The following is a 24,977-nucleotide window of genomic DNA, read 5'->3' on the forward strand; positions in this document are numbered from 1 at the left end:
GAGTTTCCAAAGACAGAGACTGTCCAGAGAGGGGTCTCGAGACCAAGCTACCAGCGCTGGCTCTGTTGCTGACCCATTATGTGAACTTGGACAAACTGCATCACTTTTGAACATTAGCCCTCAATACCGGGGGCAAGGGGACCAGGTGACGTGATCTCTGGGTGCTCCCTTTGCCTCTGAAATGCTATGTCTCTACACTGGGGTGAATTCTTTGCACCCTGAGACTGTCCATCGAGTTCTCTTTCCCCATTTTGCTACTGGAAATCTCCTGACCTTGCTTCTCAGAAAAACATACCAGAATAACAAACATTTTAATCAGGAACAAAATTATTCATGTTCCTTTATCGAGAGCAGACTAATGACCTTTACCTATTCAAACTTCACAACACAATCTTTGGCTTAACAACGACCCACACTCAAGCTGATGAATAAAAACAGTGCACAGTATCTTCCATGCAAATAAATTCTCCTCTTGTTGTTAATACATTTAAAATTTTTTTCTGAGATGAGTGATGTTCACACTTCCTTCAACAGTCTCAACATATTGGAGTTACAAGCAAGGGCGTGATGGCCACAAATAACCTTGTGTGGGACCGACAGGACCGACGGGTGGCAGGTAAGAGCAGCCTGGCCTCACCTGTGCAGCTCTCCAGGTGACAGGTTCCCTCCAGCCAATGCCTCTGGGCTCCATACCCTTCACTTCACCTGCTCCACTCAGGGTCTTCCTTGCAAACTCCACACCTTTAAGGTGACACAAAACACTAACATTGCTCCTTCTCAGCATAAGGCTGGACCCTCCAGCAGCTCCACACTTTCCCATGTAGGCAGCACACAACAGCCTTTCCTATGCTCAAGTGATTCTCCTGGAACCAGCTAGGAAAGAGCCAGAAGGCATCATTTCCATCCTCAACAAGTTCGTCTGTCTGGATGGTGGTGAGGAGCTGTACAGCACGCGGGAATGAGGCTGCTGCCCAGCAGCTCCCAGCGTGGCTTGACGCAAGTGACAGCTAAAAAGTGGGTACAGTATGAAAAAGAGAAAAATAAAAATTTCTGCAGCTCTGTCATTTCTACTATTCCTCTCCTTATTTAGAAAAAATACAGTTCATTGAGTGTTCTTTTGTCTGAAAAACTACCAGACATAGAAAGGAAACGTTAATGAAATGAAGACTTCTCAGTATGCACTCTGGAGCAAGGTCTTGTGTCCTAACAGGCTACCTTAGTAAAAAGAAACCCTTCAGCCCTGATACTGGGGTTGTGAGGCCCCAGGAGAGCCTGGCAAGAGCAATGATACTCGCTGACTGCCTGCCAGACCCTGCCCGAGCATCGTGTATGGTGGTGACATCATCAGCACCAGCTCTGAACCAGCAGGGCTGGGTCTGAACTGGCCCCCACTGCCTGCTGGCTGTGTGGCCTTGGGAAAGTCCCCTGAACTTTCTGATTCCGTTTTCTCTTTATGTGTAAGTGGAAATAACCAAACCACCTCTGAGGTTATGCAAGGGGGAAGGGAAGACTTCTACAGAAAACACTTAACAGGGCTGACACGGCAGGGGTTTGGGAGATGCTACCTACTGTTACTACCTACACAGCGTCTTCTATGACGACAGTGTGAATTCAGCTCACAGGAGGTTTAAAGCAGCAGGAGAAGAGAAACATGCTGAAGCACTCACCAGGAGAAAGAGTGCTGGGGAAATTTCAGAGGAGGCAGCTGGAGACTACCCACCCACAACAAAAGCCCACTCCTACTTCTCTTCCCACAGGAAGATTACACATCCACTGGCCAGAGATAATAAAACAGATGTGAGGATCAGAAATGATGTTGCTTTGATAAGCTCTATTACACAAACATATAAATGAAATATTTTAGTTAAAATGAAAAGTCAATCTTCCTTACAGTAATTTAAACTACAACTAGAGTAGTTGTACTTTAGCGTCCAAACAAAACTATTTATATGGCTTTAAAGTTGTCAGTTACAGTACTAAGGAGAAAACCACTTGAAACTCTGGCCCTCCTCCGAATGAATACATGAGGTGCAGAAAGGGGATTTTAGTGGTGGTATGCAATCAAGCACATGGCAATTCTGAATCACTTAATCTTGGATGTAGTCAAAATTGTGCTTTGTTTAACTTAGAAGAAGTTCATTTACTTAATTTTATCTAGACTGTCTGAATAATGAAAGTTCTGGTAAATCCATTCCATGAAAATATGGAAATAAGCTGCTTTAAAACACACACACACAGAGTAAACTTTGGGTGGCCCAGAGTAAAAGCAGTAAAGTAATAAAAATTCCTCTTCTCCCTGACCCACGTCTAACATATAGTGAGATGTAACAGGCTTACTGCCTTAACAGGTTAGTATTTCGAACCTTATGGCCAATGGGGCTCCAAGATTAAAACTTTTAAATATGATCAGATATTTTGGAAACACTGGCATATGAGTAACTAGTCATAAACATTTCCTTTCAATAAAGATGTTTAATAAATAAATAAATAAATAAAGTCTGTGGGTTCTGGAAAAAAAAAAAAAAAAACACATTTCCTTTGCTGAGTCACACAGCCTGATTTTTCAGGGATAAGAATTTCCTCTTGAACATTGCCTTTTGAGGAGCAAACACATCGCACCAACATGTAGCCTCATAATTCTGTAGAAACCAGATAAGAACCTCACTCTAATCAGGTAATACACCAATCAACTTTGCCTGAAAACACTTCAGCCGCTATAAATAACTCGATTTCCTGTGCTCACTGTAAGTGGCAGTTTAGACGCAGGGTTTACAAAAAGTTTGCTAAGGAGGCTTCCACTACTTTGATATTAGTTCAGGCTGAACAGAAACTAACCCTTAAAGAAAAAGGGAAGTTGCGTCTCCATCTTTGCCCTAGTGGGACACTCTTACTATTATAAGAAAAGACCTAACTTACTGTTTTTATATCTTAACTGTTTGGGAAAATGATTCGTCTAAAGCAAACCATGATTCCAATGCTCAAAGGTCTCCTGTTGAGCCCAGCAGGGTCGGCCCCCCAGCACTGGGTTCACCCACCCCCGTTCATCCACATGTCCCCTGGCCACCAGGACCTGGGGACCTGCACACTGGTACCTACAGCAAGATGAGACTCGGGGGTCCACGTTCTACCCTAACAGCCTCTCTCAGAATGGGGCTGGCCGTCTGTGAGGACTTAGTGCTAATCGGTATGTGGAAAACGACCAGAGGTGACACAACCCGGCACGAACATGGGGAAGTTACAAAAGTTAAAGAAACATGGTATCTACACTGTCCTCTCCTGCAAGGAGCCTGGACTTCCTGCTTGGATCCTGCTTTTTTCTTTGCCCCGTGAGATGGAGCTGGACAAATCTATCTCCTCCTGCCAACCCAGCTCTGGCCTCACACCCAGGTGGCCCCGGCCCTCCTCCTCCTCTGGAGACCCCTGTTCCCGGGACACAGGGTCTCTGGGCACAGAACACAAGCCAGCACAAGCCAGTCTGAAATGCCCACCGTTCTTCCGCTGGAACACTACCGCCTAGGATGGCTGCTGAGCGACTCCTTCTGACACATCCCACCCCACCCCACCGGTCCTTCAGCAACGGTTTCCTTTTCTTTTCTTTCTTTTTTTTTTTTTTTTTTTTTTTTTTTTGCAGTACGTGGGCCTCTCACTGTTGTGGCCTCTCCCGTTGCGGAGCACAGGCTCCGGACGCGCAGGCTCAGCGGCCGTGGCTCACAGGCCCAGCCACTCCGCGGCATGTGGGATCCTCCCGGACCGGGGCACGAACCCGTGTCCCCTGCATCGGCAGGCGGACTCTCAACCACTGTGCCACCAGGGAAGCCCAACGGTTTCCTTTTCAACCATTAACCTCAAAAAACAGTCCTGCTCTAAAAAAGTTTTTGCTGCTATTTACTTGAGCAAGTTCACAATTGATTACTGAAAACCCCTAGGACCAAATGTGTTTCAGAATTCAACATTTTTGGATTTTAGAAAGGTAACAAGATGCATACACCATATATTCTGTAACAACCCAGAGTAACAGCCCTTAGTCAAGAACCTTAACAGGGCTGCAGAGAAATGTACGAATATTCACACTAAGAAGAATAAAGACTGAAAATAGCCTCCCATCAGCCAAATGGGACCTGAGGACCTTGGCACAGATCCCTACAATAAGATGAGACTTGGGGGCCGCGAATAGCCTCCTATCACTGCTAACAACTTACAAAAAAGAGAAACAACTTCTGATTTTCAGAGCTTACTGGATCCTGGAACTCGGGGTAGGAGAAGGTGGGCTGTGCCCACCGAGCACCTCCTCAATCAGCAGCTGTTCCGGTCTCTCCTGTCACCAACTCCCAGCAGCACCTCTGTGACGCATCTCAACCAGATCCAGTCCCAGGGTTAAGTGAAGGGTTAATGAGACCGTGCAGCCAGCGCCTTCGGGTGACAGGTGTTATTTCTACTCCTGCCTCTGACGGCCTGGCGCTCCCTTCCTCACATCCTGTTCTCCATGGTCACTCTTTTCTTCTCCTTGCCCAGCAGTTCATTCCTCTGAGCTCAAATCTTGCCCAGGATTAACATCAGCCTGTTCTTGCCATGTATGGTTTGCCCAGGCGGCTCCTGGGGAGCTTGGGCATCTCTCAGTGGCATTCCCATCCTTCTTTCTTCCAAGGGCCCTTCCCTGATGGTGATTCAAGGATCTCTCTGTAGGTTCCCAGGTAGGTTAAGGGGTAGAAACCAGCTCCAAAGGCCTGGTCCAGGGGTGGAACGTTATGTCAGGTCAGAGGAGCACACTAAGGAGGACCTGAAAAATATCCACCCACCTGTCCTCGGCAAGGAGTGTAATTTTCAAGTGTGTATTCATCAGAATCTATTTCTACACCCCTCTCTGGTGTTGACCGGGAAGCTCTGGGCAGGGCAGTCTTATTCATCTTGAATCTTCCACAAACACCCAGTAGGTGATTAATTCCTACCTGGTGAAGGAGTGACTATTTGGGGTTCACACTTTTATCAAGGTTCCACACAGGCCGGATAATGTGGAAATCTAGGGTCTCTCTCTCCCTGTCTGTAGTACTAACTTAATGATGTGCTTCTTTTCCAGACTACGCCCTTTCACCTTTAAATATTCCCATCCATCAACCACAAGCCACGTGAAAAGCGGTAGTTACAAACCTTCCCCACCTCACCCCCTGCCCGATTTTAATGCCAAACGACTCCCACATCCACGGTTCTAACGCTGGGTGCTGAGCCGGATAACTGCAAAATCCCCCAGAGGGAGGATCCCCTCCGGACCCGGCGACCCCAGGAGACCAGCCAGAGTGGATCTGGGAACTGGGGTCCTTGGGGGAACTAGAGAAACCGGGTGCAACCCATTAGTTCTAAGGCCCAGCGCAGGGTAAGTGCTCCAAGCCACCCAGCCACTGGGGGTGCCAGCCTCAAAGTGAGGGCACCGCCTCTGGGCACCAGTTCCTAGGTGCTGTATTTTGTAAAACATCAAACTAGCAGTTCTGAGCGAAACTCTAGACCACGCGCAGGTCTCACACCTCGGCTGGATCCACGGCCGAGTCACGCAGCTGGGCAGAGCCCGTCAAAAGGCCGTAACTGCGGGCATAAGGGACCAGACGAAGTTCCTTTCCGTCCGCTGAGGGGCGTTGCCCAGGGAAATGTGCTTTCCAGGGCGCAAGGGGGGGACAGTGCACACCGAGCCGCGAACTGAACCGAGAGCAGGCCACCCCCCCGCCCATGCTCGCGTGGGGACGTTCGTTTAAGGGGGTCCCCGGCCAGGCGAGGCAGCCCCACACCTTCCCGGGCACAGATGATTGCGGCGGAAGGTGCCGCCTGCCCTTGGCTCCTAGAACATCAACAACGACCAAACACTGGCAATCAGAACCAAAAGTTTCGAAAATGTGTTTTCTTCTTACCAGTCTCTGAGCTTCTGGGCTCAGACAGTCTATTTCCTGGTTCTGCGCGGCCGCAGGGTTGGTCATCCTGCCGGCTGCAGGTCCACCTTCTCACACAGCAGGGAAAGGGAGCCAACGCCCGGCTCCCCGGATCCGCGGGCAGGCCGGCTCTCAGCGCAGCCACATGCCGAGAACGGCGGGGCTACTGCCCGGACACAAATCCGCGCGTCGGGACGGGAACCTCGCCCTTCCCAAGGCGGGGTCGCGCCTCCGCGGTTCCGGGGCTGGAGTGCGGCCGCAGGGGCGGGGCGCAGGTGACGGAGCCCGGGAGCCCGCGGGCCTGGGGTGGCGGCACCCGGGAGAAGAGCAGTTGGTGCCGCCCCCAGCCCTCCACCCACGAGGGTCCCGCCCGCGCTCCACCACGCACCCCGCCCGCCCCGTTCTCAGCGAGCGCTCCTCCCCACGCCCCAGCGGCGCGGTTATTAATCACCACCCAGCCCTCCTCCGCCCCCCTCCCGAAAGGCGGGGGGGGGGGAAAGACCCCAGCCGGCCCCGCCCACAGCCCCGTCGGCCGCCCACCCGCCCTCCGAGAGAGGACGAGCTGGGAGGCCTCGGAAGACGGGGGAGGAGTGGGGAGGCGCCCGCGCGTGGCCTGGGTCGCCCTGGGGAGGAGCCTACGCGGGGGAGGGTTCTGGGCGAGGGGCGGGGTCCTCTGGTGGAGGAGCCAGAGCGGGGCGGGGTCCCGGGGGCGGGGCCCGCGGCGGATTGCCTCTCAGACCCCGCCCCCGGCCCCCTCGCCGTCGGTGTTGCGCTCCCGCCCCAAGGTGTTCTCCAAATTCAGGCCGAAGTGAGCTTCTAAGGACGCTGCTACCTCGCCCGAGCCCCGCGGCACCTGCTGGTCGGGGTGCCCAGCTAACGCGTCACCCGGAGAAAGGGCCGGCTTCCAGGGCGACCACACCGCGCGGCCCGCGCGGGTAAGAGCAAGCATCCGAGGGCCGGGTGCGGCCCCGCCCGCCTCCCCCTCCGCAGGCGGCGGCAGAAGAACGCGGTTTGGCGTGGATGCGGCGTCTCAGAGCCGGGGGGCTGCACCGGCCAGGGATCCGGCGGGAGGTCGTGCGGTGCAGGGGCCGATCCGAGGTCCCCGCCGGGCGCCGCGCGGGGAGGGCGTGGAGAGGAGCGTCCAGCGGCGGGATGGGGCCCCGGCCGCCCAGCACGCGCCTCCTCCAGCCGCAGAACTCGCGTCGCTCGTTCTTTAGCAGTTCTACATACAAAGCAACGAAACGTCTCCTGACCTCGCCAGGCGAAGCAGAAGCGACGGGCAGGAAGCGACGCAGATTTTCATCGGAATGCCAACCTGCCCTGGCCCAGCCCGCTGCCTGTGGCGCCTGGAAGCTTTCCGCGCCCCCCCGCCCCGCCCCGCCTCCTACCCTGCGTCCAGGCGGCCCCGGGCCCTTCCTGCCCATGCTCTGGGGGCACGTTTTCGGAGGCCGTTCTCAGAAAGACCACCTCCCCGCCCCCGAAACGAGAACTTAAGAATAGAGCGGCTGGGCCTAATTCTCTGCAAAGGCGGCTCCAGCGAAATCCTCGACAGATCGCAAATATACATTTAAACGTTACAGTCCCCCAGTTCCCCACTCTCTGCCCCACTCACCTCCTCCTCGGTAACACGTTAGCGCAAGGCCCGTGTGCACTCGCCTTCCCGCTCTGGCTTCAGGGCAGGGGCTCTGGAAGGAAGGGTGTATGTGTTGGGGGGCGTAGGGGGGTGGGGAACAGAGAAGGTTCTGAGGGACCGAGGTCCTAACCTAGGAGAGGGTAGGGACAGCAGAAAAGCAAGGCCGAGTAAAGACCCAAAGTGGCCTCTGCGGGAGAAACAGCAGGTTTCCACTTTGATGAGCTGGAACACAGCGCCAAGCCTTGTTGGATAGCAGCGTTAGGTTGGCAAGAATAATTTTCAAAGATCGAAATGCATACCTTTAATACCTTGTTTTCTTGCTATAACACTTAAAATATGTCAGTGCGTTACAGTTCTTGATTCTATAGAGTTAAACTGGTTGGCAAAAATAATTTTAAGCTGTTCTACATAAACAAGTACGGGACTTAGGGAATCTTTGGTGGAAAGCAAAGATGATTTTAGTTAAGAGCTCCACAGATGAGAATGATAGCCAGTTAATAAAATCGCCTTCTGGGAGTCTTCAGTTTGAATATTCTGATCTAGATAAGCAAATTCTAGAGCTACTTGCCACCTGGAACCTTATGACCACATCTCCCTGAGCAGGGCACAAGGAACAGGCTTGTTTTGTCCTGACTGTCACAGGGCAGTGCCTGTAGACACCTGCACCCTCCCCAGCTCCCAGGTGGCCGTCCAATGGCTACTTACCAGTTTTATGAAAACCACACAGGGAAGGGGTTAAGTGGCTCTGGAATTAAACCATCGGGCTCAGTTCTTCTCTGCCACTTACTGTGGGATCATGACTAAGCTATGTAGCCCCTGTGTCTCGAGTCTCATCTGAAACATGACAGTGATAATGCAAGTGCCCAAGGCGGAGGGGAGGACCCCCAATGAGCACAGTCAGGGGAGCCGCCTTGCTGCCTCTCAGCCCGCTGTCTTCTCCTGGCCTCCAGGCGCCCAGGCCTTCCTGCCCTTCTCCGCAGCAGGAAGGAAGCTGGGCAACAACAGGTTTAAATGGCTGAGGACTGGGAGAGATTGTGGGTAGCCCCAGAGAAGACACCAAACGCACAGCCTCCACAAAAGCTGGGAGAGGGCCTGGCTGGAGGACGCTATCATGGAGGAAGAAGCAACTGGTTGACTAGTTTTATTTCCAGGAACAAACGAACAATACCAACAATAAAATAGTGATAGTAAAGGCACAAGAGATTTCTGATTCTACTAAGCAGTAGCAAATTAGAGAAAACTGCTTTGCTAACATCCTTCTAGATGAGAGGCCTCTATGTTCTGACATGTGTTCCAGCCCAGCCATACCGTGAAGATGGCTCAGACCCATCCCAGCTGTAGGGAAATGTCAGTCTGTATTTTAAGTGGTGCTGAATTCACACTTCTTGGTGTTACTTAGACCCCGGGGCCCCAGAACAAAGTGTAGAGGGTCTAGTTGCCTTCTGTTCATTTTGACATAAGTAGCTCTCTAGTGAAAAGTGCCCCTTAGGAAGCCCCTTCCCAGGCAGTCTCCACCCCCCGCTTTTTTTGTGTGTGTGTGTGGTACGCGGGCCTCTCACTGTTGTGGCCTCTCCCGTTGCTGAGCACAGGCTCCGGACGCGCAGGCTCAGTGGCCATGGCTCACGGGCCCAGCCGCTCCGGGGCATGTGGGATCTTCCTGGACCGGAGCATGAACCCGTGTCCCCTGCATCGGCAGGCGGACTCTCAACCACTGTGCCACCAGGGAAGCCGCCCCTTTTTTTAAACTCAGCAAGGCCACTTGGGAGGATGATTACTGAGTGACTGGAGCCTAGAAACTTGGTGCTGGGAAAGTCCACACGGAAGTCAAAGAAAGTGACATTTTGTAGAACGGAAGCCATGGACGTGCACTAGTATATTTTTACCCCAGTGCTCACAGCTCTAAAGACCACTTGGCTGAATAATCTAAATCCTTTAGCTTGAGGAAGACAAAACTAAAACCACCTAAGAGTGTCAGGTGAGAAGAAATCAGACAAGAAGCCCCAGGTTTTAAGTGTCCATCGACAGATGAAAGGATAAAGAAGACGTGGCACATATATACAATGGAATATTACTCAGCCATAAAAAGAAACAAAACTGAGTTATTTGGAGTGAGGTGGATGGACCTAGAGTCTGTCATACAGAGTGAAGTAAGTCAGAAAGAGAAAAACAAATACCATACACTAGCACATATATATGGAATCTAAAGGAAAAAAATGGTTCTGAAGAACCTAGGGGCAGGACAGGAATAAAGATGCAGATGTAGAGAATGGACTTGAGGACACGGGGAGGGGGAAGGGTAAGCTGGGACCAAGTGAGAGAGTGGCATGGACTTATATATACACTACCAAATGTAAAACAGATACCTAGTGGGAAGCAGCCTCATAGCACAGGGAGATCAGCTGGGTGCTTTGTGACCACCTAGAGGGGTGGGATAGGGAGGGTGGGAGGGAGACGCAAGAGGGAGGGGATATGGGGATATATGTATATGTATAGCTGATTCACTTTGTTATACAGTAGAAACTAACTGTTGTAAAGCAATTATACTCCAATAAAGATGTTAAAAAAAAAAAAAAGAAGCCCCAGGTTTCCATCCTCAGAGAGGTTGGCGGAAGAAACCCAGGGCGCCTTTGAATGGTCTGAGCAGCATGCGGGCTGGGGAGGCGTAAGGAAGAGGGTGGCCATCCATCCGGACTGCACCAGTGTGGGCCCAGGGTCTTTATATAAAGAGCTGTGAGGTCAATGACAGGTTCAGCATTCCCTTCTTTAGGTCAAGATCCCACTTCTAGCAGGTGGACTCTATTTCCAGCCCCTTCCAAGCTGCTGGGCAGTCACTGACCTGCAAGCACCCAGTCACTGTTTAAACCCAGGGACTCTGTCCTGAGAGGCACCTTAGGTTTTGTGGAAGCTCTGTCTTGGGCATTCCTAAAAGCCACCATGGTTGTGGTGCTCTGAGCCCTCTCAACAGAAGTGTAATGTCGAAAATCTCAAAAGCAGTTCTCTGATGTGCAATAAGATTACACGCAGGAACTTAATTCCTTAAGGGAGCCCCTAGAAGAGAACAAAAGGGAAGCAGAATGATCTAATTTTGCTCTAGGAACCTCATACTCATAGCTAACCAGCAAATGCCACAACATTTAACCACTTTGGGGTCACACCCAAACTTGGTTTACTGGTCTTCATGGTGCTGGGCTGCTTCTGGGTTCACTAGCTTTGCTTCCTGCTGTGGCTGGTGCTAAGTGCTAGAGCAACGGAGACAAACCCTTCCAGGATGTAGCACAAGGCAGAGGGCAGGCAGGGGAGGGCAGAGTGGTTCCTGGCTGCACCCCTAGTTAATAACCCACACAAAACCATTTTCCACATCACAGCCACAACAGCTGTTTTTCATGAACATGAATCCCTAGCCATACTGATTACAGCAGAATAAACATCTCTATATTACTTCTACAAACAGTGAGTTTACATGTATGTTATAACTTTATATGGATCCTTCTGACTAATATAAAAACCACTTCATATTATAAAGCTGGTTCATGAAGTGACTACCCAGATTTGCACGGCACCTGTCAGTTTACAAAGCATTTTACACAGGCACACCTCAGAGACATTGTGGGCTGGGCTCCAGACCACTGCAGTAACGTGAATATCACAATAAAGGGAGTCACACGAGTTTTATGGCATCCCAGAGCATATAAAAGTTACGTTTGCACTACACTGTAGTCTTTTAAGCATGCCAGAGCATTGTGTCTAAAAAACAATGTACATACCTTAATTTAAAAGCACTTTATTGCTGGGCTTCCCTGGTGGCACAGTGGTTGAGAGTCTGCCTGCCCTCACTCTCCCCAGAGACTATGAGTGGGCTCTTCCAAAATGGGAGCAGGTGCTCACCTCACAGATGGATGGATGGATGGATGATTCTCCCAGGAAAATGCAGGAAAGGACTTTGATAGGTTATCATTAACTCTCATTGATCTTAAGTATTTTATATTTTTGGTAGCAACTGAGAATAGAAACTCTCTTTTTAAAACGGCATGACTTTTAGATTTTTTTTTCTTTTTTTTGCATAACTACCTGGCATGCAGCAATTCACCACACTTTTTTTTCATTTTGTATATATTTTGGAAATCCCTTTGGATTTTCTAAGGAAGGTGATGAGCTTGAATTTTGGTTGCCCTGAACCTGAAGTGGGGTAGAAAGCCTTGAGGAAGGTGTCCAACGGGCACTTTGGCACCAGAAGTATGAACCGGTTTAAGGTGGTGATAAAAATGGTAGCATGCATATAACAGAAAAGAGGCTGAAGGAAGGAATCTGGGGACTCCTACATTTAACGAATGAGAGAGTGTCAAGAACAAGCCAAGAAAGACAACGGGTAGTCAGGGAAACAGAAAATTAGAGGCGCCTTCTGGAAGCCACTATTCAGAAGGCTGGCGTGAATGCTGGTGTTAAGGTAGATGGAGTGAAGAGGGCAGGGTCGAGAAAGCCTTTAATTTGCAACTAGAAAAACACCAGCTATTGTATCCTCTTATTGAAATTCTACATTTAAGCATTTTCAATGGTTCGTGCACACAAAATAAATGGCACGTTACAGCCTCGGAGGAAGACAGAATCAAGAAGAAGGTTTTGGGTGGGAAGAGATTTGTTCATGTGTCCATCTGTTTTTAAGGATGGAAGAGACTTGAGCCAGTTTGGGGGCTGGAAAGTGGGAGTTAAAGGAGATTGAGCCAAAACAGGGTGGGCGTGTGGGAGACTGCTGACTAAGGGACAGTGGTGAGGGCATTTCTGGACTTTCAGGATTTGGCCTGATTCTGAGCTAAATGGGGATGAGAAAACCAAAGTAGCCAGGAGAGGACAGATAACAAGAAGCACAGTCCTGGTGCAGAGACTGGACAGAACTGAGGGACGAGGAAGGGTGGGAGGAGCAGAGATTGAAGGACCCGCCAGAGAGCTACCTCTGGTCCAGCCAGGGTGATGCTATTTTCAGTACCTGAGCCCAGAGCCCTTCCATGGGACTCCAGAAGGCCCAATAATGCTGCCACAGGGTAAAATCTGTCCACAGTTAAAATAATTTCTAATTTATTTTACCCTGGAATTAAGTTCATCTCCAAAAGTGTCCAGCAATAAGTCCATAGCAATCTTGGAGGGGGGAGGGATGTAGCCATTTTTTCAATCCATTCCTCAGAACTGTTGACCCTTAAGACCAGACCAGAAGATCACAGAAACCCCCCACCATATACTGTGCCCAAGGAAATGGCCACAAACACCTCCAATAAAGCACCTCTTAGGAAAACCAGTTCTGTTTTTCATGAACACAACACACTGCAAATATCACCCAATTATTTTCTAAAAATATTGAGAACAAAACAACTCAAATCCATTACATATTTCTCAATCACATAGGAAAAGACTTTAAGTCAACCCTAATGCAAAGAAAAAATATCTATATATGCACTCAGAATAGTCCATTTAAGAAACTTTTGATTGGGCTTCCCTGGTGGCGCAGTGGTTGAGAGTCCGCCTGCCGATGCAGGGGACGCGGGTTCGTGCCCCGGTCTGGGAGGATTCCGCATGCCGTGGAGCGGCTGGGCCCGTGAACCATGGCCGCTGAGCCTGCGAGTCTGGAGCCTGTGCTCCACAATGGGAGAGGCCCGCGTACCGAAAAAAACAAACAAAAAAAAAACTTTTGATCAAAATAGATAGTAAAATAGGGAAAATAGGCTTTACTTTCAACAACTGTATTCACTAGCTAACAGAACACCCCACTGATAAGAAATAAATGAAACGCTTCAAAATATATTTAGGAATATAAAATGATGGTTAAAAAACAGAAGCAAAATTTCTTCTAGATTCTCACCGATTTATTTGGCTCTGGCCTTAGTAATCTTGCCTATGAGTTTAACATTCTAGGAGAGATAGAATGTGCCTAACAATCAGAGCCATGAAACAAATCTTTACCCTGCTAGCTGAAAAATCCAGAAATCAATCAGGCTACAAATGTGATTGACAAATGTCAGTCACAGAAAGGAAGTGTGGGGAACACAGGAGTTTATAATCTAAATTTAAACAGTACCCATAGCAAATAGGGAAATTTGAGGGCACATAGGGTGAATTCAAAGGTTTAAAATCCAGGCACTCCTACTAAACAGCTTGACTTGAAGACAACCTGACTTCAGGACAAAAATATCAGAAGTAAGCAACCTTCCAACCTAAGGTACAGAAATTTCTGAAAGAGCATCCCTAAAATAATCCTTCTAAGAAAATGAATTTTCCTAAAGGAAAATAAAGACTGTAACACACTTTAGCACAGCACTAAAAACACATGCCCACACCCTAAAATAAGGGTTTTCCCTTCTGCATTTTAGCCCCTGAAACAAAGGGCAAAGAAAAGTCATCAACTGTTAGCCTCCAGGAAAGTACCAGATTATGGGCACCTTTTTATCATCAATCCGTATGAACCAGATATCTTTCCAACAGACTTAACATAGAACATAAAAGCCTCACCTTTGAAAAATGAAGATTTTAGATCAAGTTTAGGGACGAGTGAAGAATAGCCATCTGGAGAGACATGTTTAGCGTGAGAGTGGAAATTCTGGAATAACAGGAGATCAAATAGCCACTCTTGACCACGTCACCTCTGAGTGCCAGCCGAGAGGTCAATTAAAGGCACCTTTATACCCGCCACCTCACTGGGCAGCTTTGACCCGCCTACCTTAATGGAAGGGCGTGGTTACCTAAGCCCATTGTGGATTTTCCAAAGCCTCTTTTGACCCGTGGGTTTGACTTTAGTTAGTCAGATTACACTGAAGCCCCTTCCTCTTATCCCCACTTCTGTTGAGGCGTTTGTATTAAATATGGGGTGAGGCTTTATGAGGAAACTCTAATATAAATATAGAGCAGGGTTTCTTAATAGCGGCACTATTGACATTTTGGGTGAAATAATTCTTTGCTGGGGTGCCGTCCTGTGCATCAGAGGATGACTAGCAGCATCCCTGGCCTCCACACACTAGATGCCAGTGACACTCTGCACCCCACCTGAATGACCAAAGGTGTCCCCAGACATTTGCCACATGTCCTCTGGGAGGGAAAGAGAACCCTGTTGAGAACCCCTGATCTAGAGGGTTTGAGCCTTCATCCAAGGCACTCACACTGTAGAAGGACACTGATTTATCAACTTACGTAGACAAGTCACCTCAACAAATAAACAGCTAAACATGCACAGAAATAATGATCAAGACAGAAATATTTCAACACGTTCTCTAATGTCCATAGCCCTCTTTTTTTTTCAAGTAAGAACTCAAAAGCAGGGCTGGGTGCCGTAGTCAGGAAGGAAGTCAGCACCAGACACTGAAAGGAGCCACAGGGTGGGAAGTTTGAGGCTGAGATTTCAGATGTGGTACAGTCATGCCAAGACCAAGGGTGTAATGGTGGAGGTGGGCTGGAAGGAAGAACGTTGTAAGTGAGAAGGTCGAAGAACTGAGTTTTGCCTCCTGACCCTTTGGGAAGGCCCAATCAAAAAGGGGCAAGTGATGGAGCGCAAAGCCAGAGCCGGGGCGCGAGCAGCCGGCACAGTCAACACAGCACAAAAGTCCTCAAACCTCCAAAGCAGAGGTTTGGGAGAAAAGCTGGTTGGAATCCCTGCTCTGTCGCTTACTAGGTTGTAGTTTCCGGCAACTCCTGTGACCTCTTCAGCTTCCCATGTGACACAGGAGAGACGCAGCCACCAGGCAGGTGACAGATAAACGGTGGGACCCCAGGCTGGCACCTGCCACACACTCTGCCTGTTATTCTAAAGAACACAGATTAGTTTTCCTGCAGATAAGAGACTCTGGAATTACAATTTACATACAGGTTTAGACAAACCATAGGTAGAGTCCCGAGTCACTTAACTGGCTCGGATTAGGTTTAAGGCTTTAGTGTCTGCATTTTTGAGCACTTGGAGCTTTGCCCTCTTTCTAGAACCTCCCCCCTCCACGCCCAGAATTTTGGGCTTATTTTGGCCAGAACCAAGCTTCTGGCATCGTTGGTCCTTAGACAAGTGCACTGTGAATACAACTCTGTACAAATGTACGAATGTAGACAAAGACTGGAAGGAAATGCAGTAAACGAAAGAGCTGCTCTATTTAAGTGATGGATTCGTGGGAATTTTATTGCTTTTCAGAATACCCTTAGATATTGTTTGAATGCTCTTTTTTTATATAATAGTTTAAGGAACTTGAACTTTATTCAGGAGGCAGTAAAGGACCCACTGAAAGTGTATGAACAGGGAAGTAGGATTTTGTTTGAACAAAGAACCTGTAGGCTACAAAAAAGTTAAAAATCACCCTCATTATTCTTTTGCAAAAATTTCTTGGCCGGTCTCACTATTTATTCTTCCAAGTTAGCTTTTAACTTTAAGCCAACCTTGTCCCTTACACTGGGATTTTATTTGAATTACGTTATACTTATAAATTATTTGGGATGGATTAATATCTTTTTAATACCGAGTCTTCTAATTCAGAAACAAGGTATCTCTCTCTCCATTTTTTAATCTGTGTCCTTCAGTATATTGTTATACTTTCCTTCATATAGGTCCTACATATTTCTTTATTCCTAAATGCTCTTTTGAATGGGATCATATCTTCTGGCCATTATTTTAAAAAATTATTGTGGCATATGGGAATGCTATGGATTTTTTTTTTTTTTGGAAGTAGGGAAACTTGTTCCCTGAACATATTCTTTTAATTAATTAATTAATTAACTTTACCTTTTTATTTTATGTATAGTTGATTAACAATGTTGTGTTAGTTTCAGGTGTACAGCAAAGTGATTCAGTTATACATATACATGTATCTATTCGTTTTCAAATTCTTTTCCCATTTAGGTTGCTACATAATACTGAGCAGAGTTCCCTGTGCTATACAGTAGGGCCTTGTTGGTTATCCATTTTAAATATAGCCATGTGTACATGTCAATCCCAAACTCTCTAACTATCCCTTTCCCTCACCCTTCCCCCCTGCTATGGATTTTTGTTTATATCATCACAAATTATTTCATTGAACTCTGTTTTAGACTGATTTTTTTGGATTGGCTATGTACATTATCTGCAAGTAGTTACAAATTGTATCTATTCCTTTTCAGTAGTTATATTGCGGATTTCTTTATCCTGTCTGAACATCAGAACTCCCATCATTATAATGTTACAGTAGCCCTGGTCTGCCATCTCTTCTTAAATTGGATATTCTGCAATTAGGGAAGTAATAAGGACTCAGCAGCTTTGTGGGTTTGTGCTTGCACTGTAATAATACAGGACAGGACACCAGCCTTATTAGCATTTAAACAGCATTAAAGTTGCCTATAAAGTAAACAGAGAATTTGTTGTCAGTCACCTGATAAAGCCCCTGAAAGGAAAGAAATTATAAGTCTCAGAACAAGACACTCTTGCCTAAAGGCCACAATCTAATTTTGACCAATAAAAGATAAACAGGCAAAGCGACTTGAAGATTAGTACTGAAGTCAGTGAAAAGTTTATTATTGTGAGTGTTACCATACAATTGTTTTCTGCAGGGAGAGGCCCTGTGGAGGGATGACACTCAGATTCTGGGGCCAACACTGCGTGAGCGGGAAGCCACACCCCTGCCTAGAACTTGCTGTTGGTCTCGGGCCAGTTAACCTCTCTATGCCTTGGTTTCCTCATCTGTCAAATAGGAGTAACAATGGCACCCAGTTCATACCATTTATAAGGATTAAATGAGTGATTATTCATAATCAGTATTTAAATAAATAAAATGCTGGCTGTGAGCATAGCGCTTGGTTTACAAAAGGCACAATGTTAAAAAGTACTCCAAGGCGCATTTCACCTAAATCTCATGTAACCAGTCACCATTTACAAAGGGCTGTGGGAATTAACTTTTGTCCCAGACCAAGGGCCCCTCCCTCTTGCCTTCCGGCCCCACCCCACTGTGGCTTCTATCTCAGCCTGCATCTCTGCGGGCCCGGAACCCACAGCCTGCAGGGCACACACTGGTGCAGGGGAAATATATGAGCTTGTTAAGCCCATGGAACTGGAAGACTAACTGGAATTCTAAGTCGTGAGGCTCTAGTAGGAGCAAAGCCATTATTACTTTTCTAGAACGAGTGGCCTGAACTTTGGGACAGTTATTGTCTTTCAGGCCCCCAGTCACTGCCTGGTTGAGAGCTGTGCCCCAGATGGCTGGACTGGACTGTGTCTGCAAAGAATGGAATTAGGCAACAGAAGCCCAGGAACTTCTCTTTTTGGGCAAAGAGACTCTCTTATGGTACAATTTTTGAAAAAGAAGAAATTGTTCCACAGTGAAGCAACTGAGAGTTTTGAATAAAAATATTCAAAGTTTTCAGTTCTAATATTCTACAGTTATTTAAAATACATTTAAGGGGATTCCCTGGTGGCGCAGTGGTTGAGAGTCCGCCTGCCAATGCAGGGGACGCGGGTTCGTGCCCCGGTCTGGGAGGATCCCATGTGCCGTGGAGCGGCTGGGCCCGTGAGCCATGGCCGCTGAGCCTGCGCGTCCGGAGCCTGTGCTCCGCAACGGGAGAGGCCACAACAGTGAGAGGCCCGTGTACCGCAAAAAAAAAAATTAAAATAAAATGTAATAGAACTATCTCTGTCTTTCAGCATCTTTATCTCTGGAAGGAGGCAAAGGGGAGTAGGCAGTGAAGAACGGGAGAAAGCAGGGAGACACAGACACACTTGGGAGAGGGTCGGCCGCCAGCGGCTGCCTCTTGGTGGTCACCGGCAAGCATTCCCGAGGGGCCTGCGCTAAAGGTTTCATGTTGGCTTAATAATGTCAGACAACCTGAGGGTCCACTGAATGGATAAATACATGTGGTGTATCCATACAATGGAATATTACTGGGCCTTAAACAAAGGAAATTCCGATACATGCTTCAATGTGGATGAAGCCTTGAAAACATTATGCAAGGTGAAATAAGCCAGATGCAAAAGGACAAATATTGTATGATTTCACTCACAGGAGATACCTAGAATTGTCAAATTTATACAGAAAGTAGAAGGTGGTTGCCAGGGGCTGGAGGGGACATAGGAATGAGATTTAGTGTTCAATGGATGCGGTTCCATTTGGGAAGATGAGAAGAGCTCTGGAGATGGGTGGTGGTGACGGCTGCACAACCGTGTGAGTGTACTTAATCCTACTGAATTGTACACTTAAAAATAGTTAAGATGGGGAATTTTATGTTACGTCTATTGTACCACAATAAAAAATAATTTATATTAAAAGTTTTACACTGTTAAGAAAGTGGCCAAATCGACCTTGGGATATCTACTTTATGGCATCCCTTCTGGCTATAAAAATGGTGTCTATGATGAGTATGTAATAGAATGCAAAATGCTTATGACAATGTTGAGTGCACACACACTCAATACACACACACACACTAATAACATCTATGAAAAAATAAACAACAACAAAGACCTTAAGGAAATAAATCAAAATAGAGCCATGGTTGTCTTTATGTTATAATGCTTTTTGTTTCCTTCTATTTTCCAATGATTATTTTGTTATGCATGTACTACTTTTAAAGGGGGAAAATAACACAGAATTTTATTTTTCTCTGTAACTTTATTTGAAAAGAAAGGAAGAATGAAAAGAAAAACCTTTATGCCTTTTGTTCCTAGAGGCTTTTAAACCTAAAAGGAAACTGAAATTAATTAGGCTGCCCACCACTTTCACTTCTTTCCTATTTTTGTACCATGGATGCCCCTGGCAGGCTGGTGAAGCCTGTGGCCATTCTCAGAATGGTATTTTTTTTAATTAATTAATTTTTGGCTGCGTTGGGTCTTCGTTGCTGCACGCGGGCGTTCTCTAGTTGTGGCAAGTGGGGACTACTCGTCTTTGTGGTGCGCGGGCTTCTCACTGCGGGGGCTTCTCTTGTTGCGGAGCCTGGGCTCTAGGCAGGCGGGCTCAGTAGTTGTGGCACGCGGGCTCAGTAGTTGTGGTGCACGGGCTTAGTTGCTCCACGGCACTTGGGATCTTCCCGGACCAGGGCTCAAACCCACATCCCCTGCATTGGCAGGCGGATTCCCAACCACTGAGCTACCAGGGAAGTCCCAGAATGGTATTTTTAAATGCTTAAAACAAAGTATATAGGGTTACAAAGGAAAGTGATTATTCTGAAGCATATTATCAAAATATATTTTTAAATTGTGATATATCGTATCAATCACAGTCCAGACAGGAAAAAAGGAAATTACACCAGTGCTATTAATAGGAGCAATTTAATACAGGTGTTGGATGACTGAGAAGGCAAAGGGGACTCGGGTAACACAGAGGTAATACTTTGTGGAACAGCTAGGGCTGGGGGAACAAAGGGCTCGGTTAGCATACCCCAAAGGCTCGGGAGGCACTGTGCTCCAGAATCTCCTATGCGGCTCCATGACGGTGGTTTCTGAGAGCATGAAAAATACTAGAAATGGAACCGACCGCGGCTGCCTGGGTGGAGGCCGTTGCTGGGGTGATGCTCACAGAAACAGGAGGCAGACAAGGAGGAGTGGGTCCTGTCTCCTTCCTTGGCCTCACAGTTGCCCTCTAGGGCCTGGGCAGAGCCCGGGGAGATGAGGTGTGTAACAGGGCTCCAGCCCCAGCATCACAGGGCTGGGAAGAAGCGGGGTTTGGAGCAGAGAGGCAACAGCTTAATAACTAGCCCAAATACGAGCTTCTTTCTTAGTGTACTGAGTGACAAGAGCTCATATCCACCATGATATCGACACGGCCCTGTACATTTCCACAGCTGTCTGCAACCACCGAAAACTGACATAAAAATAGTTGGTCCTTGGTGATGAAATCACACACACTTCTAAAGTTTTGGGCCTACATTCATAATTGGAGGTAATGCTGCTTTTTTTTTCCGATCCGATTTCAGGGATCCTTTGAAATCTAAACAAAGACACTTGGAGGACGATTGGACCCAAAGTTAAGAATCTTTCTGGTATTTCAAGATGTCGAATACAGTTCTTTTTCTTCCTTAATTTTTGCTTAAAAAAGTCACATGACTGGGCTTCCCGGGTGGCGCAGTGGTTGAGAGTCCGCCTGCCGATGCAGGGTACGTGGGTTTGTGCCCCGGTCTGGGAAGATCCCACATGCCACGGAGTGGCTGGGCCTGTGAGCCATGGCCGCTGAGCCTGTGCGTCCAGAGCCTGTGCTCCGCAACGGGAGAGGCCACAACAGTGAGAGGCCCGTGTACCGCAAAGAAAAAAAAAAAAGTCACATGACTGATCACATGATCGATCACTGATACCAGGTTTCTTTTTATGCTTTGGAAGGGAAAATAATACTACCGCAAATTCACGCCTTGGTGCATCTCTCTAACTGATATTATAAACCATCCTGCAGATAGTAAATAGTAATTTTTGCATTTCGTTGATCATATTATGCCTATTTCTGAATGCCACAGAAAATAAAGTAGACACACAACTGTGCTTACATCCTCACCTGCTCTCCTGGGGGACATGGATTCCTGGGTGGCCTTCAGAGCTCTTTCCTGTAAGGTCCCCTCTCAGCCCCACCACTTTGACTGTGACCCAGATGTCCCCCAACACCAGGTCTCTATTTCTTTTCTCTTGACTTATCCAAGTTTCAGCCCACCTGCCAGGTGGACATCTCTACCCGGAGGTCCCAAAGTCACCTCAAGCTCGAGACGTATTCAAAACGGAACTTGTGTCACCTCCAAGGGTCTTTCCTCTGCATTTCCTCCTCCGAGGGGGCACTACCAGCCAGTGCCTCCTGAGAAGGCTTTCTCTAATGTCTCTGGGCTTCAGTTCCCTCATCAGGGAAGGAGAGGTAGTAACAGTCACAACCTCCGGGGCTGTTGTAAGGACTCAACGTGCTGCCAGGTCTTGACATCAGTAAACGCCCGCCCCTGCGAGGCTGGTGCTCTCCCCGCCCCCGCCGGCAGTGCATCACCAAGTCGGCTTCCTCTCCTAATGTCACTTCGATGTGCCCCCAGGGCCACTGCCTTAACCCGGCCTCAGCGTGACTCCTCAGAATGATCAGAATTGTCCCCAGTGCCCACCCCACCCCCCATACTGCTGCAGAGTCTTCTCATCCACTCATTCAGTCAGTCATCACGTGTGGGTGAGGGCTGCCACGGGTCAGAGACCACGGATGTAACAGTGAGCAAGGAGCAGCCACACCTCCGGGGGAAAGACTGATGTTAAATAATTGCCAACTAAGTAATTAATTGTCATGGTAAGTGCCATGACATTCAATGAAAATACGCAGACAGACGCAGACAGAAAATACAGCATTGTGTTTCTAAGGAAACAAGAGGTGATTCCAAGCAGGGAGGGGTGGGGAGGGAGAGCCCTCCTGTGAGACCTGTGAGGCTTCCCTCTGAGAGCCGGGCAAAGGGCAAACTCCCACACATCACCAAGCCTTCTAGATGCCGGCCTGGCGTCCTGCCACCAGCCACTCAATCATTGCCCTTAAATCCCACAGACCAGCGACAGAAGACTGCCGCCTGGTGCTGACTTCAAACCTTTGAGACAGAATCCCCATGTTTCTTTTTTTCCACGAAGACAATTTATAAAAACGTAACGGTAATTGTAATCAAGGAGGACCCAACCCTCAGCTGAGGAACTTTGGTAACAAGCTCATTTATGTCAGAGTTTTAGTGAGTATAGAAACAAGATCACTCTTCCGTCCCCCAGATGGAATATACACGCATTGGTAAGTCTACTCTTAATCTATAAAGTTTGAACAATTCCACCGACTGTAGAAGCATTTCATCATGCTCTAAGAAGAAATGAAAAACTGTAACTATTTACTAGAGTCACTGAAAGTCAGTATTTTCTGGCTTATCTATAGCAATACTTGAAAATACAAGGTAAATCACATTGCAAGGTTTTGTTTAGAGTTTCAAGCTAAGGGAAATATTTTAAAATATATATCATCAATTCTAAGATATTTGTAAGGTCTTATTTCAATATATGATAAAGTAGGTATTCTCTTAGAATAACCAGAATAATAAACCAAATATAAAACGAACTTAAATTTAGGTCAAAATTTTTTTAAGGGCAAGACAAAATTTGTGTTATGCAGGTGCAGAAAATTTTCTGCTTTCCAGTTTGAACAAGTAATAGGATCATAGTGGATACCTAAGAATTTTTAAATCTTTGATTTCTATCAATTTTTTATTTTTCAAATCTTAAATTTCTCATTGAACACAAAAGTCTAACTCTGTTGCCTAAGAACCACATTTTCCATTTCTATGTTAAGAAGCTTTATGTTGTCTACCACATTTAAAAAGTCACTAACAAGGGCTTCCCTGGTGGCACAGTGGTTGAGAATCTGCCTGCTAATGCAGGAGACACGGGTTTGAGCCCTGGTCTGGGAAGATCCCACATGCCACAGAGCAACTAGGCCTGTGAGCCACAACTACTGAGCCTGCGCGTCTGGAGCCTGTGCTCCGCAACAAGAGAGGCCGCGATAGTGAGAGGCCCGTGCACTGCGATGAAGAGTGGCCCCCGCTTGCCACAACTAGAGAAAGCCCTCGCACAGAAATGAAGACCCAACACAGCAAAAAAATAATAATAAATTAATTAATAAACTTCTACCCCCAACATCTTAAAAGAAAAAAAAAGTCACTAACAAGACAAGAAATTGAGGGCACTGACCCTTCCTCTGTAAAGGGTCCATCAGTGACTATATGTCCTGAGACTGAGCTGCTTGTGGTGGGCTTCCATAGACTTCTAGAAACTGTGAGGACCTAATACAGTACCGTTCACACCGCTGCAGAGATTAGAATGAGAAGAAACTCTCAACCTGGTGAACAGTGAAAAAGCCTTAAGAAAAATGTTGCCACACCGGTCATTCATGTCACTCTAACTGTAATTTACTTAGAGAGGTGGTCTAAGATATTTCACAAGGGAAACACGCACACGCATGCCCAGACTCATGTAAGGCCTGTACTGAGCAGGGGCCCTAGCCCCTGGCCAGCTTCTCCGAGGGGACCACGGAAGTGCGGGGAAGGAGCAAGGAGCTGGCGGGAGGCCCACTGCAGCCCCTGAGCCTTGGCAGGGCTCCCTGAACCGGCCCCTTCTCCTGCCCCCAGCTCTTCCTGCCGCATTTCTCTGTGGTTGTCGTGAGAATACGAAAGACTCAACACAAATGTCATTGCAGTGGTTCACCTCTGATTGGAAAGTGTCTGACTTAAGTGTCCAACAGCGAGAGAGAATCTATTCTGTGCCATACTGGGTTTCTGACATGTGACAAAAAAAATAGCTTTCGTGGGACCATGGGCAGTGCCTGGTTTGTTTTCATAGGTTGAGGCTAAGTGCTTCAGAGCCCGAACTGATGTGAAAAGTCTCTGGCTCTTGGATTTGCACCTCTGCATGGCAGCTTGGAACCACCCACTACCACTTGCAGGGTATGTGAGCAGTGCACGTTGTTACACGGTCCTCAGCTGACACCACAAGCCGACACAAGCTCACTGCTTATCACTTGCAAAGGGGGATACTGGTGTTACAGCAACAATCGCCATGCGAACCAGAAGGGGTTCCCTTAGTTCAGGATCCCGGGACCCTTTTTGGATGCAATGGACTGGTTCTCCATATATGACCTGAAGATATTGTGAGTCTCTTCAGATACAACAAGGGGGTGGACGGGAACCTTGGAAGGGAAGGTTCGCTGTAAGCACCCCCCTGGCACCCGTGTGCTACGCTCAGCACCTCCGCTGAACTCTCAAATGAAACATTTCTCCATGAGGCTGATGACAAAAACAAGTGATAATACTGTGTACCAGATGCTATTGAAATGCCTGACATGCTTTATTCTGCTATTTCTCACAATAGCCCCATCAAGAGAAAGGATCCCACTCTCCGATTTGGGACCAAGGCAGAGACGGGGTGAGTGGCTCGTCAAGGTCCTGTAACCAGGGGGCAGTGCAGCCGGATGTAGCCCAGGATGCAGAACCGGCAGGAATGTGGTCCCCAAACCTTCACCAGATGGTCTCTGAATGCTGTGTCAGATGCTGCATTGGCACTTTACGGGTTTATCTCATTTAAGCCTCAACAGCCCTGAAAGGTGGGTATAATTATTGCCGGGCATCTGTGCGGGAACCGTGGCTGGGGGTTGAGTGATGGACTCCAGCTGACACAGGTTCAAGACCGCACGGCCGCACCAGGAGCTCAGCTGTGCTGCCCTCCCCATAGTCCTGGCTCTTTCCTACCCCATCCCTGTCTCCATCGGACAAATGTTTTCTTTCTTTCTTCAAACCACAGCTGGAAGGGGCCTCCAGACATGATCTGGCCTGGTCGCTGCTTCCAGCAGATGTCACTATACCAGTCTTGACAAGTGACCTGTCCAAGGTCACACGGCCAAGTAGCCACACCTAGAACAGAGCAATCTCCGTTTCAACAACACCACTTTCTGCCCTGCCAGTTGTGTTATAACAGCGGCAAATAGCTT

At 47.7% G+C, this 24,977-nt stretch overlaps 1 protein-coding gene across 29 annotated transcripts in view; it reads right to left on the bottom strand.

Annotated features, from left to right (window-relative positions):
- LRRFIP1 (LRR binding FLII interacting protein 1) overlaps positions 1 to 24,977 on the bottom strand; it is a 144,041-nt gene that overhangs the window by 80,295 nt on the left and 38,769 nt on the right. For 2 of the 29 annotated variants that reach the window (XM_060107211.1, XM_060107213.1), the window contains exon 1: positions 5,895 to 6,340. The exons of 24 other annotated variants lie outside the window; for them this stretch is intronic. In XM_060107211.1, coding sequence (XP_059963194.1) covers positions 5,895 to 5,960 — 66 coding nt within the window. In that variant the 5' untranslated portion in view covers positions 5,961 to 6,340. Of the gene's footprint in view, positions 1 to 5,894; positions 6,348 to 24,977 lie in introns of those variants that run through there. 3 more of the 29 variants (XM_060107184.1, XM_060107212.1, XM_060107208.1) reach the window with 3 other exon arrangements.

This window comes from Mesoplodon densirostris, chromosome 8 (assembly GCF_025265405.1).
Source record: "Mesoplodon densirostris isolate mMesDen1 chromosome 8, mMesDen1 primary haplotype, whole genome shotgun sequence".
Classification (NCBI taxonomy): Eukaryota; Metazoa; Chordata; class Mammalia; order Artiodactyla; family Ziphiidae; genus Mesoplodon; species Mesoplodon densirostris.